This window comes from Pholcus phalangioides, unplaced genomic scaffold, assembly GCF_987345545.1.
Source record: "Pholcus phalangioides strain wild (caught in Gottingen) unplaced genomic scaffold, Ppha-v1.0 ptg000022l_1, whole genome shotgun sequence".
Lineage (NCBI taxonomy): Eukaryota > Metazoa > Arthropoda > Arachnida > Araneae > Pholcidae > Pholcus > Pholcus phalangioides.
Genome location: NW_028301615.1, coordinates 9,185,885 through 9,205,610, shown reverse-complemented (window position 1 = coordinate 9,205,610; position 19,726 = coordinate 9,185,885). Strand labels below are relative to the sequence as shown.

At 39.3% G+C, this 19,726-nt stretch overlaps 1 protein-coding gene and 1 pseudogene across 5 annotated transcripts in view; both read right to left on the bottom strand.

The window, feature by feature from the left end:
- The window catches only part of LOC149069433 (toll-like receptor Tollo pseudogene), a 105,796-nt pseudogene that overhangs the window by 73,616 nt on the left and 12,454 nt on the right, over nt 1-19,726 (bottom strand). The window contains exon 2 of one of the 4 annotated variants that reach the window (XR_016195051.1): nt 11,931-11,988. The exons of 1 other annotated variant lie outside the window; for it this stretch is intronic. The product of XR_016195051.1 is annotated as a toll-like receptor Tollo pseudogene, transcript variant X2 (transcript). Of the gene's footprint in view, nt 1-11,930; nt 11,989-18,709; nt 18,910-19,726 lie in introns of all 4 variants that reach the window. 2 more of the 4 variants (XR_016195053.1, XR_016195052.1) reach the window with 2 other exon arrangements.
- LOC149069434 (uncharacterized) lies at nt 486-3,199 on the bottom strand. The gene is made up of 2 exons (XM_089250060.1): nt 2,165-3,199; nt 486-557 (listed from the first exon to the last, which is right to left on the bottom strand). The coding sequence occupies exons 1-2, from the start codon at nt 3,197-3,199 to the stop codon at nt 486-488; spliced, it is 1,107 nt and encodes a 368-aa protein (XP_089106186.1).

The window sequence follows — 19,726 nt, the reverse complement described above, 5'->3', positions numbered from 1 at the left end:
TCTGCTAGGCTGCCGCGCTGCTTGGAAAGAAGATAACCAATCTACAGCAGCAGAAATGCTATATGGGGTTCCAATTCGCCTTCCAGGAGAATTCTTGACGCTTCAAAGTGACAGCCCAGATCCAGCAACTTTCATTGGTAGGTTGCCATAAGTTGTGCAGAACTTGTGTCCCACTTCAAATCAGGCGCATGTATCAACAAGTCTTTCTTCGTCAGCAAAGACCTGAAAACATGCGTGGAGCCTTCAGCCTCTATACACTGGTCCATATCAGGTTGTCTCTCGTGGTGATAAAGTTTTCAAGATTATTGTACAAGGTCGTACGGTGACAGTGAGATTTGATCGTATCAAGCCTGCATATGTGTTGAAAAATCGGCCAACCACAGTCACCTCATCTCAAACAGTTGACTGTCCTCCTGTCAAGGACTTACCAAGTGATTCCAATGCGAAGCCTCAGGTGGTGACCAGATCTGGTCGCGAATTGAAGTTTAACTGAGGATATCAAAATTGATGCACTTTGTGTAGCAATCATCTCGCTGTGCGGGGGGCCACTGTAGGGACTATCAAGTAAAAATGCGGGAAATATGGTCAAGATAAAATATTGCGGGTGAGGAGAAATTTAGATAAGTCAAAGCCGTCCTGAATGTGACATTCCTTGTTGCTTATGGGCACCGATTCTATCATCTTCCTTTACCACATGCTTGATTACACACACAATTTGATGCTTTCAACTGTACTATATTATTAAAATTTCGTTTAATCTTTAATTTTTTTCAAAACCAGTAATTGGGAATTAAAGCTCTGGAAAACCTGAAAAATTCACCTTACTTTGGCCTAACATGTTGATGTGCTGTGTTGTAGGTCGTATTTTTGAGAGCCTTGGTAATTTGTTTTTGAGTACACTTAAAAACATAACTATACATTGTATCGAGTGGGAGGACCAAAAGATGCCTGCCCGCCCCAAAATGTTGTAAAATGGCCGATATATTGGCAACGCTGTAGCGAGGGTGGGGGGACTTGGGGGTCTGATTCCCCTCCCGTGAAATGTAAGGAAATCATCGAAAAAAGATGGCCAAATTTATTTTATCACTTTGGTTCTCCTCCCACCCCGAAATGAACGAAATTTCTGACTACGGGCTTGTATATAGGGAATAGCGATGTTCATGTCTATTTTTCTATCACTTTGGCCCCCCTTCCCCGAAATGCCATTTGTCCTCCTCCGAAATAAATTTCTGAATACAGCCCTATTTATGTGATGTTATTATACATGAACTATGTTTTTTAATGTGTATATGTATTTTAAAATGTATTTTAAAAGTTTTTGTTTCCAAACTGGAAAAATAGCGTATAAAAAACAAGCGTCAAACTGGGAAACGAAGATATGCAGACTACAGCAATGACAACTTCACAACCGTTTAGATGCTGTTCGATCTCGTGAGATGACCACATGCAAGCTGGAGAAACTGGAGAAACCGCGAGACACCCAGGCTCTGTCGCAAGAAGCAACGCAACCACTTTGCCCCCCCCCCCGAGGGGGGGGAACAGGGCATCTCCGGTAAAACCAAAATTTATTGATTCGTCAAAGATTACATATAGTGAAAGGAAATCAAAAATTATGTAAATCGAAGAATCAAATTAATCAAGTTAAAGTAAAGTGCAACGGGCACGGATAATAAATAGTCATGGAAAGTCGTATAAAAATCGTATCGCAAAAGGCGCAATCATAAATTTGAGTGATCAAGGATTGAATCAAATGACAAGAAGGGCAGAGCATCTCATTGCACTCCGGCAGTTCAATACAGTCAGTCTAATTTCTCCGAGACGTCATTAATTAGGTTTGGGATTCATCCTGCTCCTCGCTCGCAAACAGTGCCACCAGCGCACTGTCAGGGTGAAGACGCGGCGATCTCCTTACCGGCGCTGGTACTGGAGTTGCAGGAGCTGGAGGAGACGGATCCCTTAACTTCTCGGGATGTTCCTCAAGGAATTTCACCATTTTTCTTATCTTTTCCTTTGATTCTTCTCGACGTAGTATGCCAAGCATCCATGGTCTGTGTAAATGGGCAGCCGGCGAACAGAAGTGAAAGGGCATCGTTTCTGGACAGCATGTGGCGTAGTGCAGGGGCGTGCCAGGCTCAAGGCAAGAGCATTTATCGCTGGCAATCACTTTAAAGCGATGTAAGGTTGCTGGGAAAGGCCCATGACCGGTGACAAATAAGATGAGTTCTCGTGACCAGCCCCTGCTCCTAGTATCTACTTTCTTTATAACTTCGTGAGTTGATCTTCCTGACGCCTCCGGCATATCCCAATGCAATTGCCAATTTGCTATCATGTCCCTCCAGAGGAGTGATTTTGCGTGAGAAGCTGGGTATAAGAGTTCGTCGTAAAAGACTCCGGTATTGGTCGCTTCTTTGGCCGCCGCATCCGCAAGCTCGTTTCCCCACTGGCCGTTGTGGGCTTTTACCCAGGAGATGCGTATTGATGGGTGAGATACAAGTATACTCCTTATCTTTCTCGCCATTGCGTTTTCAGAGAGCGGGTTTAGAATGGCCTGGAGACTTGAACGGCTATCCGATCTTATTACAGTCTGCCTCCTGTTTGTAGCTGCATCCAGAGCTGCTGTGAATATAGCGAGCATCTCAGCTTGATATACTGAATTATTTTCTTTTAGTTTAGCAGCCCATTTACGCACGATCTCCGTTCCCACGGTTTTTATACAGGCAGCTCCTGTACCTGATTCCAGTTTAGAGCCATCCGTGTAATATACGACGGATTTCTCCTCAGGTGTATCATCCTCCGAAGATTCTATTAATACTTGATTGGCCTGCAGAGATTCTGCAGGATGCGAGGTCCAGCCTATAGTTTTTTGCTCGAAGGCGTCCGGGACTAATGTTTCCTCTAACAATGGACATGGCTTGTGAAGCTTTAGAAGACGTGCGACTCGTGCCAGGAATTCTATCTTGAGAGATAATGGCGGGAGTCCCAAGATCACCTGAAGAGCATTCGTAGGTGTAGTTCTATACGCACCAGAGATATATAGAAGGAAGGGTCTTTGTATAGAATCGAGCCGTCTGAACATCTGGACCTTGGGAGAATGCCATATTGAAGCTCCATAAGCTATCATAGGCTCAACCACTGTCAAGTAGAGGGATCTCCTCAGAGCCCGTGTCAGTCCCCACTGTGGTCCAGCCATCAGGCGCATCTTCTGAAGAACACGTGACGCCTTTCTCTTCTGTTCTTTGATGTGATCTTCCCAGCTAAGTTGCTTATCGATAAAAACGCCTAAATAACATAGCACGTCCGTTTTCTAGATGGTTTTCCCTTGGAACCAGATGGTGGGAGGTCTTTTCTTTGATATCCACAAGAATTTTGTCTTAGCGATAGAGAGAGTGAGCTTATGCATGTGCAGCCAATTTGACACTGTTCTAAGGGCTTCTTCTGCTAGATCACCTGATCCCTTAACAGTAGGGGCAGATGCAATTACCAAAAGGTCATCAGCATAAGCCTGAACTTTGACGTTTGAGGGCCAATTAATTTTCAACAACTCATCCAGAACAAGATTCCATAACAAGGGGCCGGAACATGAGCCCTGAGGTGCACCCTTTTGAAGCTCTTTCACAGCTTTTCCCGCATCCGTGACCAACACCGCTCGACGGTGGTACAAAAGATCCGATAAAATTACCTTGAGCTGTTGTGGTATGGGCGCTATTGCTAGACGGCGGCGTATAGACGAGTATCTGAGGTTATCGAACGCCCCTTCTATATCCAGGGATATGATGGCTACGTCATTACCTCGATTTCTTTGCGTCTTAACCTCTTCCATCATGTCTGCAAGCGCCATTTCTGCTGAACGACCTTGTCGGAATCCGTACTGGTTGGCATGCCAGAATCCTTGCCTCTCCGTGTAAAACATGACTCGTTGTACCAAAATTTTCTCCAGTACCTTCCCGAAGCCAGAGAGTAAAGAGATAGGGCGGTAAGCTTTTGGGTCTCCTGGACGTCTTCCTTTCTTCAATAAAAGGAGTAGCTTACCTTCTTTGAAATGATTTGGAAAACATCCCAGTTGCAGGCACTTATTGTATAGGGAATGTAAAAGATCTGGAAATGCTTTATTTATCGCCTTGACCATCCTGTTGTTCACCCGGTCTAGACCCGGGGCTTTCCGCATATTAAGCTGGTCAACGATTCTTTTTATCTCTTGCTTAGATATTGCTCTCATATTCAAATCCGGCTCGAAGTACATACTAGAGCTCATATAAGGAGGACCATAGTCATCGGAGTCAACATCGGGGTAAATGTCATTAAGGTGTCTTTCCCCCGCCTGCAAAATTGTTTCGTCACCAAATTGGCTCATAGTCAGCTGCGGCTTCGTTTTGCGGGACATAGAAGCACGATATACGGTACCAAATTCAGAGGCTGTTTTTTCACATAGTGCACGCCAGGCAGATAATTTTGTTTTACGAATCTCTTTACGGTACTGAGCCTGATATTTATTAAATGTCATGCGCAGGCGAATTTTGTTCTCCTGATCTTTTGCTCGTATATATCGTCTTTTCAGAGCTCTGAGCTTCTTGCGTGACACTTCCAGTTCAGTTGTCCACCATGTGCTTTTGGATTTACCTGGCATCTGCGATCCGTTGCTCCCAGGAAGCAACGACCTATTACCTGCCTCTTCTATTACTTGATGCACAGTGTTTGTAATATGCTGAAGTTGATCATACGTTCGGCACTCACGAATCTGCCTTATCAGGACTGGTGTTGTACTTCTGAGGATACGAATAAAATTGAAGAGCTTACGCTGCGTTGTTTTGAAACAAGGGGTTTTAGTTGATGGAGATGAGTCACATATCACCATGTGAATATAGGAGTGACTACTTGCCGAATATTCCTCTCCCACAGACCATTGTATGGCATTTGCTAGAGACACGTGATTGCATAAAGATAGATCCGGCCAGCCGAAGGATCCGGTGTGTCCATAGGTCGGTGTGCTGTTGTCGCCATTCAAAAGGAAGAGGTCTTTGGACATAAGGAAGTCTAGGATGTCTTCACCTCTTTCATTATTATCGGAATAACCCCATAGAGAGTTGTGTCCATTCCAGTCTACGGCAATAATGATCCCGTGCCTTCCATTCTTTACCACGATCTCCTCAATCTCCTGGATGGCTTCTTTTATGTCCTTTTATGGAGAGGAATATGAGCTAGCCACGATCAGCTCCCTTCCGTCTACATGCAGTTGCACCGCCACCGAGTTATTCATAACCGACAGCACAGCTCCATGAAGTGCTCTGTTGCGGATCATGATCGCAGCCTTCCCATTATTTGATGTCCAGTGTGACCAAGTCAAGGGGAGACCCTTGAGTTCCGGACCTTGCGCTGTGGACCAGACCCAGGGCTCTTGGGCCAGTACTATGTCCACGTTCATTTCGTTGGCAGTTTTTTCCAATTGGTAAGTAGCCGCTTTAGAGTGATCTAAGTTAATCTGAAGTAATCTAATTCCCTGCTCTTTACTCAGTAAATTATTATTGGCCATTACACAATCTATTTCATGATATTTCGTCTACCCTTGATAAGAAGAAAACTGGTGCACATACGATCATTGGCACGGTGATAGACATCGAGATTTGTGCCATGTGCTAGGTTTTGGAAACAGCACTCCACACATCGGTCCTTTCCTTCTCTCCTGAAATCGAGGATCGACGGGAAGTTATATTGATAGAGTTGAGCACCGAATCGGAAACGATCAGCTTCTTGGCAAGATCTGCCATTATCATAATTTGCCTGCCGTCTATAGTTTTTGCCACTACTATAGCTATTTCCATTAAGATGCTTCATATTTCCCGTGCGTCGCTGACGATCTGAGTCAAAGTGATGTCGCCATCTACCACAATCGTGCTGCTTCATAAATAAGCCGCCGGTGCTACCGGATTTGTGATTTGTCAATAGAAATGTTGGGTGAAGCGGGTTGGCCGACATAAATTTCGAGCATCGGGATTCACTTTTTATCTTTCGCAATCGTTGAGGCCTCGGAGAGTCAATGAACTTTTGGTGCGAGTTTCCCCTCGACTCACACGTATCATTCGAAGGTGACCAAGTGTCAAGGACTGTGTATCTCGAGATAGTGTTTTCATTAGGTATCTCTTCGATACCCTTCAGCGGTTCAGGATTAGCTTGCCACTGGCGTTCTCCACTGCACTTTTTTAGTATTTCGGAGGCAGCTCTTATATGTGGTGTTTGCAATTGGCTCACCGTTGTTGTCCCTTCCAATGTCCTGAAGATGAACCGGCCATTCAGAATTACATTGCCGTGGAATTTTATTTCCACTTTTCTGGGCTCTAATCTGCTGTTGTGTTATCTGGGGTGGCCACGAGTCCAAGGTACGTACCTCTAGCTCCTCCTCTTTGGTAGATCTTTCATACCAGTCCGATATGGGTGTACTGTGCTTCGATACTTCTGTTACATGGTCGAACTTACCATATGGACTATTCAAGAGCTGATCACTATGTTGGTCTTTGATAGAGTTCGTGTTGCTCTTCTTTGTACAAGTGTCAATTATTAGAAAGGATGGGCGTGGAGATGCAAGCTTCTTTTGGCGTTGCTGATCTGGCTGGATTTCCTCATTCAGCTCCTCCTCAAATTTCCCTCCAGTTTCTGGAAGCTGTAAAGACACCTTTGCTCCCATCAGGACAACCGGATTTATCTTTTCTGAGAACCTTAGCTTTTTTCGTGCAATTTTCCTGATATCATTACATTTTGGACTGTTGTCTTGACTTTTGACGCTTTTTGAGGCACAGTTAAATGCGTCACAGGATGGTGGGGCATTCTTTCCAGAGTTCCCTGTAGAAAAGATATCAGCTGGAGGCCCATAATGTTCAATCGAATGACAATTTCTTGGTGTTATTTTCGTCGATGATCTTTTCTTGTTCCTGTCATGCACTGCCTTTACTTCGTCAGTTGTGGCGGAGGGTTGATCGGTGTTTTTCTGGGCCAGCGCTGAATCCTCAGAAGAAAAACTCTGCTGTTTCGACCACCTCTAACATTTGTATCCCAGAAGTACCACTTTGTGATCCTAAGGGCGGCTTTGGGTTCTCCAACGAAAGGAACACATGTGTATTCTTCAGAGAATCAGCACCAGTGATTGCCACACCATTTTCCTGAATCGATGTTGCAGATGCCTCTTCCATTTTTAATTTGTGATCAACCTGGTTTATCTCCTCAGCAACTATTCCAAGATCCATCGTTGCAAGTCCTTCCGGGGTCTTCTTAGAAGCCACAGGTGATACCACAGTATGCTCTTCCCTCGGTAAGACGATGTTCATATGCTGTTCCTGGCAGTTGAGTGATTGTTCCAATTGGTGAAATTGTATAGGCAATTCTTCCTGGGCGTGTAAAGGCACAAATCACATGCAAGCTGCAGAGCATTTTAAAATGCCCGAAGGGTTTACGGAAAATTCACCGCCGGAAAATTCACCGACAACAATTCACCGCCATGCAATTCACCGCTAGGAAAATTCACCGACCAACAATTCACCGCTAGGAAAATTCACCGACACCGACAATTCAAGGACCAACAATTCACCGCTAGGAAAATTCACCGACCAACAATTCACCGCCATGCAATTCACCGCTAGGAAAATTCACCGACCAACAATTCACCGCCATGCACTTCACCGCTAGGAAAATTCACCGACCAACAATTCACCGCCGGAAAATTCACCGACGACAGTTCTATGCGAGTCAGTTAGCGAGGGAATGAGTGATTGAGTTACTGAGTGAGTGACCCAGTGAGTAAGTGATTCAGTGAGCGAGTGAGTTACTGAGTGAGTGACCCAGTGAGTAAGTGATTCAGTGAGTCAGTGAGCGAGTGAGTTACTGATTCAATAAGCGAGTACGTCAGTCCGTAAGTGAGTGAGCGATCTAGTGAGTGAGTGAGCTATTGAGTGAGTAAGTGCCATATCCTAAAGATATGGCGGAAAGTTTTAATAATGACCTTATGAGAAGAAATTCAGATGATACGGATTTGGGTTGCTGTATTTCTGAAATATATGACATCCATATTTATTGTGGGCATCTTTTTCTCGCTGGGCGTTTTGCCTGTTGTGGCCTTGTATTTGTATAAATTACAAATTGCTGTTGCCCAATACAAGATAGTAGTATATTCAACAAAATTCCATTAACTCGGTTTTACTCAGAAACTTCTAATGAAATGTTAAAAGGGATAATAACAGAATTAAAAGATAATAAAGTAAGTGCATACGCGATAAATCAACCCCCTAAAAATGCTTAAAATCATGTCCTGTTATCACTTTGATGTTATAAAAAACATCGCTGATCATCAGTAACCAATGGATTTTTTTTATGCTGAACTAGCTGTTACCCGCGATTTCACGTGATGAACTTTCAAAAATCCCGCCTTAGTGCGTATCTATATGTACTCTATATTTACTATATACGTATATATATACTTCCTATGCAACGGAAATTAGTGACGATTTTTTTTATTACGGGAGTCGGTGACGTTTTTTGAGTGATGGAAATCTGTTACGTTTTTGTGTTACGGAAGTCGGTTACGATTTTGGGATCAAGTTTTCATTTAACTCTTGCATATATCGGGACCAAGTTATGTGCATGTACCCAGAGGTTCCCACATCCTACAGCAGGTCCCCTAAGCTGAAATATATGGCGGGCCCCCAAACCAGCGTTTTCACGGGCCCCTCTGTGCTTAATTTATAGTGTGAAAATATCACAAAGGATAAGAAACGTTCCGGCCCCTGTCAGCCCTGCCATCGTGGGGGTCATGCCGAGAGGTATGTATACGTAAAATATACATATATCTCCAGTGCTCCCAACATACAGGGTCGGGGTACCCGGGAGATTGCACATACACCTTCATGGGGAAGTTAAAAGGTTTCATTTCCAGGGGTCCTTGATGGAACTCATTGTTTTCTTGCTGGTTTAACATTGACAAATTTGCGATAGCGGAAGCCCAAGGTATATCCAGTCTGGGGTCCCATAAAATTTGCGAATTCGGTCACGGGTAATTGCGTGGGGGGGGGGGGGCTGGATTTTATTCGTTGGTAAAATGAATATTTGCAGTGAGCTTCACAGGGGATGCCCGATTAGCTTCCGAGTCAGGGGTCCCGTTCCATTTTGGGGGCACTGGATGAATCTCATTATTTTCTGTTGTTTAACATTGTAGAATTTTCAACAGCACAAGCCCGAGATAAATCCAGTGTCTGTGTGCCCCACTAAAAATCTGCGTATGGGGTCCCCGTTACTGGATGTGGGCCCTGGATTTTATTCGTTTTAAAATTGATAAAAATTAAAAATTTTCGTGGCCACTCACAGGGGGTATGTCCGACAAGCCTTCAGGTCGGGGCCCCATGGAAAAGTTGATAGGTTTCATTTCGGGTGTCCCTGGATGAATCTCATTGGTTTTTGTTGTTTAACATTGTAAAATTTGCAACACATCGGTAGCCCGAGATAAATCCAGTCAGGTCCACCCCCCCTAAAATTCAACGAATTGGAGTTTGGGGACCCCCATGGGGAAGTTTTCTGGGGTTACTTGATAAATCACATTTGTTTTTTGTTGCTTTATTATTATAAAATTCGCTTCTTCAGTAAGCTGGTGCTTTCACGTGTTCCTTTCCATATCACGCTGATGAAGTGGGACGAAATAAATAAGATATGTTGTGAAGAGAAAAGGCGGGGGGGGGGGGTTGACAGATGGCAGGGGGGGGCAGAGCCCCCTAGTACTGTATATAAAATAACATGTCATGACTGATTCATCATCGCCGAGCCAAAACCGCTGAAGCTGTAAATATATCAAATTTTGTGAATAGTTTTTTTCACGACGTAAAGACTCACTACTCACTAAGAAATGGTTTTTCCATATTCGACAACCTAAGGGCGTCATAAGAGTGGGGATCAACGTTGAAATCATGCCGAGCCGAAACAGCTGAAGCTATAAATATGACATCAGATCAATATTGTAATATAGACTCATTGAGAAGGGATATGTTTTTGGAACAATCGGATTTTTTAATCATTTGTGACACTACTACGTTAAAAAAATTAACTAACTAACCAATTCACTCACTCCCTTACTCACTGAACATTCACTCACTCACTCCCTCCCTCACTCACTTACTGAACATTCACTCACTCACCCCCTCTCTCACTCACTTACTGAACATTCACTCACTCACTCCCTCCCTCACTCACTAACCAATTTACTCGCTCGCTCAATCACTGACTCGATCACTTGCTCAATCACTCACTCGGTTACTACTGGGTCACTCACTCACCCGCTGAATCACTTACTCACTCGGTCACTACCGGGTCACTCACTCACCCGCTCAATCACTTACTCACTCGATCACTCGCTCAATCACTTAATCACTCTGTCACTCGCTCAATCACTTACACAGTCACTCAATCACTGACTCGGTCGGTCACTCAATCACTGACTCAGTCACTCAGTCACTCGTTCAATCACTGACTCAGTCACTCAGTCACTGACTCGGTCACTCGCTCAATCACTGACTCAGTCACTCAATCACTGACTCGGTCACTCGTTCAATCACTGACTCAGTCACTCAATCACTGACTCGGTCACTCGCTCAATCACTGACTCAGTCACTCAATCACTGACTCGGTCATTCGCTCAATCACTTACTCGGTCAGTCGCTCAATCACTTACTCACTCGGTCACTCAATCACTGACTCGGTCACTCGCTCAATTACTTACTCACTTGGTCACTCAATCACTGACTCGGTCACTCGCTCAATCACTTACTCACTCGATCACTCGCTCAATCACTTACTCACTCGATCACTCGCTCAATCACTTACTAACTCGGTCACTCAGTCACTCACTGGGTCACTCACTCAGTCACTCACTGGGTCACTCACTCACTCAGTAACTCAATCGCTCACTCCCTCGCTAACTGACTCGCACTAAAACTGTTGTCGGTGAATTTTCCTGTCGGTGAATTTTCCTAGTGGTGAATTGCATGGCGGTGAATTTTCCTAGCGGTGAATTGCATGGCGGTGAATTGTTGGTCGGTGAATTTTCCTAGCGGTGAATTGTTGGTCGGTGAATTTTCCGGCGGTGAATTGTTGTCGGTGAATTGCTGGCGGTGAATTTTCCGGACACGTACCCGAAGCACCATCAAAAACTAACTTAAAAATGAATTTTCTGGCACATCAGGTTATCCCAAGGTTTTCAGTGCCGAAGTTTCAGAAAAAGCGGAAAGAAGCAAAAACTGTACTGCCAAGCCGAAAGAAAAAATTAAGGCTACGGACACACACGGGCATGAAGAGGGAAAGGGAAAAAACTGCAGAAAAATTAACAATAGAGAATTGTACGGGACTGGTCACACACAACGCGAGTTTCCCCGCGCAAAATGCGCGTTCTCAAGGTCGCACGCACAAAAACACAACTGGTTCCATTTTTTTCGCGTGTTTTTCATCAGTTCGGTGGCACACAAGAATTTTATCCGCTGCGGTTCTTTTTTCCTTTTTTTTTTTCATCCCTTCCATTTATCTTCTTTTTGCCAGAAATGGAGCATTTGGATAGCGAGTTGATTATTATAACTAGAGCCCGGATTATATGCAAATGCATATGCACTTGCATATTTTGGCCTTTTTTAGCATTAATACATATAAATGCATAAAATAAGAGAATTTTCAGAATTTTTTTTCCGGAGGTAGGATTCAATGAATTAATAGATATGCTTGCAATACAGTATTTTCAAAATATCAACCGTTTTATTGTACCGTATTTTCCTGCGTATAACCCGCGGTGGCCATAATCCGCATGCGAAATTTTAAGAAAGAAAAAAAACCCACGTATGTATATATATATATATATATATAATATCCGCGGCAGCGTATTATACACAGGATTTAAAAAAATAATAATAAAAACTTACCTTGTGTTTCAATAATCAATCCAATACGCTAATTAATGGTCGCACTGTAATAAAATCACTGTAAATAAGGCACTTGTTTATTTACGTTTTGTTTACATTTCAATCAAAAACCTTCAAATTTACTAATCACTAGAGCCCGGATTATATGCACTAAAAAGTGGCGAAATATGCAAATATACACTTAAAAATGCCAAGATATGCATTAAATCCCAAATATGCACTAAAATATCCTGATAAACGAAATATTCCGAAATATGCACCAAAAATGAGAAAATACCTTTAAAAAAGCTGCTCCAGTAACAAAATACCAATAACAAAATAATTTCGACGCTATTTCTAAAAAAAATTAAACATTTATGACATATCTCTAGAAATAGCGTTACAATAAAATGATTGATATTTGGAAAATTTATATGCATTAATGCTGAAAAGGCTAAAATATACAAATATATATATGCATATCATTTTATATATATATATATATATATTTTATATATATTATGCATATAATCCGGGCCAGGGTATGAAAAAACCATTTTTTTTAAAATGAAAAAAATCGGTTTTTTTAAAATTAAATAATTACTTATTAATTTCAACAAATTAAACAAATCAATTAAAACAAACTAATTATAAATGCCTATAATTACCAGAAAAATACGCGAACGGATCGATGACCCCGAATCATAGGAATCGATATAGGGATATATAAGGCAGGTAAAAGCTCGAATTTCGGACATTGGCCGGGTCAACTGGGCTGGCCTCTTCGCGAAGGGGCAGCGTCTGTCTAGAACTCCTTAATACACAGCCTTGCGCATGCGCCATTTTGGCCCTCGGTAGCGTGCTGCTCAATGTTATCTTACCGTAGGATTCTTAGAACGTCTTCCTTTTATTTAATATTATTAATGTTTCTGAATCATTTTTGTCAATTTTTTTCGAAATTACTGCAAAAATTCCGTGATTTTCCGTGCTCCAGAATGTCAAAATTTGGATAAAAAAAGGATTTCTAGAGTTTTATAAAGACCAATGCAAGAATCGTGAACTGTGCATTAGAGCGCCAAGTTCCTCACGGAAACGGAGCTTCCCTATGCGAAGTAAGTGAAATTTAATTATTTTTTTAAATAAATTTTTTTACAATCATATTTATGATACATATTTGTGATAATGTTGTTAAATTTTAGAACTAAATAATATTAATGAAAGTAAAAAAATCAGTGGAAAATAGCAGACGATCTTTGGCGTCATAATTTTGTGTTGTGTGTAGCATGAGTTACGGTGATTTTAATATGCGCAATAAATTTTCTGGTTTTTCCATTCCGTTTTATTTTGGATTTTGGAGAAATAATGCGTAGGAGTAGAGGATTTTTAACGAACAGAATTGTTGAATCCTGAATTTATTGTAAGTTAATCCTGAAACATTTCTGATTGCTTACGTTTTTGATTCCTAGTTTAGCGAGTTATCGCTACTTAGTAACGACCTATCGCTGTTTCAGAGAAAGATTCGTAAGTTATTTTATTATGCGTTTAAAGCAAATGACATGTTTGAATCGTAAATAGTTTATAAATTTTGAGATTTTTAATTAACAAAAACAAGTCGAAATCGAATTAATTGGACGTCAGCCCCGCAATCTTGCTTGATCACTCAAGTGAGCTTTTCCGATTTGGCGACTTATCGCTTGTACATTGAGAGTATTCCGTGGAATTAAAAATGTAATATATAGTAAAAAACTTTTTCAGTTTATTTTCATTTCTGTCCGTATTATTTTTTTTTTACAATAAGCAACATAATTATGTGTTTGTTGGCAATCGTTAATTAGTGTTACAGTACTGAGCAAAGTTAAGGGACCATTTATCAAAGATATTTCTAGGGGCTCTATATATATAGCCAAATTAAGTATAGTGGAGCCTCAATATGTGAGATGATTTTCATTTCATTGTTATCAGTCATAATCTCCCAAACATTAGTCCAGGAAAATAAATTAAAAGGACCCCACCCCGTCAATGTTAGATAGGGATTACACCACAACTTTATTTTCAAGTTCTTTTTCACATATTTATTTTTATAAATGTACAAGATGTTTCAAAGCTCATTCATTCTACCCTTAATCTTCACTTCGAGACAATGCCATAATTTGGGAAGGGTTAAAGTTTATGCTGTATTTTTTTTTTGGTGGTAGTGATGGAGCAAAGGTGTTTATATCACTTGTTAGATAACAGGTAAACATATGCTGTTTAATGTGTATTTAATATATTTACGTTGTTAGTGTTCAATTGAAATTCAAATGCTTTATTCTGAAACAGCTTCAGACAATTTCTTATCACTTTTACTTAAAATAATCATTTGAAAATAACTATTAAAACTTGTATAAGTGTCCATTGTTCAGAGATAAATTACTGAAATTCTTATTCCAAAGAACTGGCACAGAGATATTTTAGCATGTAAAAGAGACGTCTCTTAAAAGGAGGTTTGGCTGTATTTCAGTTGATAAAGAGCTGTACAATAGGAAGCAATTAGAAATATATGTCATAGAATTTACTATATAGTCTACTGTATATTTATTCGTACATGTTAAGCGATATGAACTTTTTTTTGTTTGACATTGTTTTTTTTTTTTTTATCTTGATTTAAAACATTTTTTTTATTCATTTTTTCAAATCAGGTACATTTTAAAGAAAGCCTATTTGAGCTCAAAAGGCAAGAATGGCTGGAAGAAGTTGAAACAAACTGCTGTGTCCCATAGTTGAAGGATCCCAATCCTCCAAAACCTCTCACTCCTCAACAGAAAAAGAATATAGGCGTTCCAAAATTTCTGAACAGACAGACAGAAAGACATGACCACTGACAGACCAGAGAGACTATCTTGGGATGATTTACGCTCTTTCCCAAAAAAAAAAGTCCTGAGCAATGATTTGGTATGTAATGTGTTCGAATAACCTTATTTTCTCTATTCCCTTTATTATAAAGCCAGAAAATGAACAATTAACTGTTTCGTTTAGTGCGGTTCATATCCTCAAGGCGACACAGGATTTCATGCAAGGCATATACAAATACAAATAAATACAAATACAACGCCACAACAGGCAAATTGCCCAACGAGGTGGCTGACTTAAGAACATCATGGATCCCCGAGCCCCTACCTACTACTGCTACACCACACATGCACCCCCCCCCCCGCGGAACCCCCCAACGAATCGGTACATGCGGGAATGTGCTTGTACGTGTAGTGCAACCTGACGTAAAGTTTGTTTCTGTGTAATGCTTGTTATGTGTAGTGCTGTCATCTGCCCCCAGTTTTACTAACTATGAGTGAAGTGTTATGGTTGAACGATTTACCGTTGTAGGACTGTTGCTCTCTGTGGCGAGACTTTTTAACGGGGAGATCGGCTCGCATTTGCGCCTTGAAGTTGGGAACCACAGAAAACCAACTTCAGCCGACCACCACTGTGGGGTTCGAACCCGGATCCTCGCATCACGAGTCCGGCACTATAACCACTCGACCACCACAGCGGCAATATGCAGTGATTACTCTGCTAAATTATTTAGAATTAGTTTAATGATTATGTTTTAAAATGTGCATCATATGTTTAACTTGCATCATTATCTTGCATGGAAAATGCTTTTAAGTTTTTCATACACACCATGAGTTTTGAAGAAAAAAACTTGCACGTTAAATTTTGCCTCTGCAAAAACATAGGTGTTTTGCACGCATGATTAAATAAGTAATTTTTACTTAGACCTATGGCTTGTGCTTCCTTCCAAAGGATATGAATGTGGAATTTCAATGAATTAGGAGTTCTAAGAAATTATGGAGGAAAGTATCTTTTTTTTTTTTTTTTAAATTTTCACATTTTTTACAATATTCAAAATTTTTAATTTCCTGTGAATCTCAAAGATTCTAGTTCCTTCTATAGCCCTAAGTTAGTTTAGTAAGTGTAGAAAATTTCATAATAATTGGTCTAACCATTTTTGTGTAATCGTGTGCGCAATTGTAAAAATTGACATTTCGCGAAAAATGCATTCAAAAATTGTGAATTTTGATGAAATTATTTTTTCCTCAAACCATAGATACACGAAAATATCCTCAATATTCAAAAATATTATTAGTTTTTAATATTGCCAGCAGGACCGTCATTTCAACTTTTTCCGGGGGGAGGGGCAAAGAGCATGTACTAAAGGTACGCATATATATATATATATATACCATTCGTAGAGTATTTTCAAAAGCCGGGGGGCAACGCCCCCCCCCCCCTAAATGACGGGCCTGATTGCCAGCACGTTTTCTTTCTTTAATTTATCATTTTAGTGCTTAGCGAAGCCTGCAGTTTCAAATGCTCAACACACAACAAGTTAAAAAAAAAAACAGATTTGAGAAATAATGAAGCAAAAATTCACTTAATTTATTTTGCAGTCTGTATTTTACATTTAATATGTTGTGTGAGTAAAATTTGAGGGGAATTAGAAACTGATGTAAGAAAGATGACAAAAAAAAGAAAGTTAACTGGCATTGTAATCGTTGATTTGTTAATTTTTGACTTTGTGGTTAAAAAGTGACATTTTAATAGTGACATTTTGGTAATGAATTGAATGGCTGGAAGAAGTTGAAGCAAACTGCTGTGTCCCATAGTTGCAGGTTCCCAATCCTCCAAAACCTCTCACTCCTCAACAGAAAAAGAATATAGGCGTTTCAAAATTTCTGAACAGACAGACAGAAAGACATCACCACTGACAGACCAGAGAGACTATCTTGGGATGATTTACGCTCTTTCCCAAAAAAAAAAGTCCTGAGCAATGATTTGGTATGTAATGTGTTCGAATAACCTTATTTTCTCTGTTCTCTTTATTATAAAGCCAGAAAATGAACAATTAACTAGTGTGGTTCATATCCTCAAGGGGACACAGGATTTCATGCAAGGCATATGCAGTGATTACTCTGCTAAATTATTTAGAATTAGTTAAATGATAATGTTTTAAAATGCATCATATATTTAGCTTGTATCATTATCTTGCATTGAAAATGCTTTTAAATTTTTCATACACACTATGAGTCTTAAAGCAAAAAACTTGAACGTTAAATTTTGCCTCCGCAAAAACATAGGTGTTTTGCACACCTGATTGCAGGAGTAATTTTTACTTAGACCAATGGCTTGTGCTTCCTTATAAAGGATATGAATGTGGAATTTCAATGAATTAGGAGTTCTAAGAAAAATTATGAAGGAAAGTACTTTATTTCTTATTTAAAATTTTCAAATTTCACACTATATTAATTTTTAATTTCCCATGAATCTCAAAGATTCTAGTTCCTTCTATAGCCCTAAGTTAGTTTAGTAAGTGTAGAAAATTTCATAATGATTGGTCTAACCATTTTTTTGTTATCGTGTGTGCAATGGCAAAAATTGACATTTCGCAAAAAATGCATTCAAAGATTGTGAAGTATGAATTTTGAAATTTTTTCTTCTTCAAAACCATAGATACATAAAAACAACCCAATGCTCAAAAATATTATCAGTTTTTAATATTGTCAGCATGTTTTCTTTCTTTAATTTGCCATTTAATACTTAGAGAAGCCTGCATTTTCAAATGCTCAACACACAGCAAGTTAAAAAAGCCACAGATGTGAGAAATAATGGAGCAAAAATTCACTTAATTTATTTTGCAGCCTGTATTTTACATTTGATATGTTCTGTGAGTAAAATTTGAGGGGAATTAGAAACTGATATAAGAAAGCTGAGAAGAAAAAAAAGTTAGCTGGCATTATAATCGTTGATTTGTTAATTTTTGACTTTGTGGTTAAAAAAAAAGCATGCTCAATGCTATTGGGTTTTTCTTAATAGTGACATTTTGGTATATCATGGTAAGTGTAATACAAAAAATATGAATACAATTATTTCAGAAAATAAACATTAATTGTCCACTGTGTATAAAAGATTCAGAAGGCGGGAAAGTTTTCGACAACTGTCAACAACAAATCTCATTATAAAGACGTACAAGCACATAACACATTATTATGATGCAAGAAAAACGTGAGAATCAGGTTTCTCTCATTCACTGGTGGACACTTTTCTGATGTCCATTACACACAATTTCATTACACACAATTTCTGATGTCCATTACCATAACATCAGAACACGTGAATTTTCCCAACTAATCACATATATGTATGTAAATATGTATTCCCCCGTTTCATGAAAATGGTTTTATATTCATTGTCCAGATTCTAATCACACTAATGATGTTCACTGAAAATATGAACTGTTGCATGCACACAAATTAAATCTTTCTTGTATGCTCAATATATTCCCATTGTTGATATTTTTCCTTTACCATCCCATAAACTGGGTTACGTTAAAAGAAAACTCTATTCACTTATTTACTATTTCTATTGTGATCACTTATTTCACTTATCTTTATTGTCACTTATTTCTATTGTGATTAATTGAAGGATAATTTTACTGAACAAGAAACAAATAATTATTTAGGAAATATAATTTACACAATAAGCTGGTAATGTAACTGAAAAGTACACTATGGACTTTATGGTACACATATACGAAATGGAAGTATAAATAAAAAGGATGTAGGTCAGGGATTAACAAATCAAAAAAAATTTTAAGTGCCAGCCCAGTTCTTAGAAGCCAAAGATGATGTTAAGCTCAAGAAAAGTCCTAAATATTTTTTTTTACTTTTTTTGGTACTTTCTATCATTTTTCTATGTTAAAAGACAACTTTTAAAAATCAGAAAATAGACTCCAATTTAGTTATCACAAAGAAAATTTTAAGTACCAATATAGATTTTATAGGCATCATATATGTGTGTGTGGACTTAGGGTTCAACACATCTCCAATGCTGTGTAAGTAAGTTTTTCTTCAACTAAATGAAAAGACTCCCAGGCAGGTATTGCGAATTGGCAGACAGACAGAATTTTTATTGTTAGGCCGTGAGCCTATTACAATGGTGGTGGCATTTGAATATATATCATACACTGAAGGGAGAGAGACAATACATCAATTTGAGATTGGGGATTAGGATTGCACTGAGTTAGTTACATTCGTGACAAACAACATATTGAATAAAGCAAGAAAAAAATGCATAAAAATATTTAAAACAAAAACGCATTGAATAGGAACATAAAAAGATTCTTTGAATAGGAAAAAAAAAACACATATATATCAAAGAGTGCATCAAAATATATTTATGTCTCGGATTCATTTGCATACTCGCTTTCTGTGAGAATAAAATTTTTTAGTCTTTGAGCAGCTACAATGAAATTGAAAATTGAGTGATATTGTTTAGGAGATAATTTTAAGAGACCATTCAAATCAAAATGACTTATGAGGTTAGACAGATATTTTCGTCTATATGAACGATAGATTGAACAGTTGAAAAAAACATGGTGCCAGGTTTTGAGTTCGTTCAGATTACACATATTGCAGAAATTGTGGGGAGATAATGCAAAAATTTTTCCATGAAAAAAGATTGAATTATGTTTTATTCTAAGTTGAAAAAGGACTCTTTTCACTGTGATATCAATTTTTGATGTCATGTAATCCTCAACAAATGTATGCGATTTGAGAAACTTATAATGAGGGTGGTTATTACTATTTACCATAGCACTCATGTCAATTTGGAGATTTTGGTCTACAAGTGTTTGCAGAATCTGTGGCAGAAACTTAACAGCTGTGTTGGGATCCTGAGCAAACCAAACAAACCCAAAGCCAGATTTTTCAAGTAACAGTTTGACGTCTGAAGCCCAGTTAAATTTTGACTCAGTGGACGAGTTGCTATATTGGTGTAAATAT

Excerpts from the sequence above, each read along its gene's own strand:
- LOC149069434 (XM_089250060.1), bottom strand. The coding sequence starts at position 3,199 with ATGCGCCTGATGGCTGGACCACAGTGGGGACTGACACGGGCTCTGAGG. Across the intron at positions 558-2,164 it reads CAACCTTACATCGCTTTAAA|TCCCTACAGTGGCCCCCCGC; the intron begins GTGATTGCCAGC and ends TTTACTTGATAG.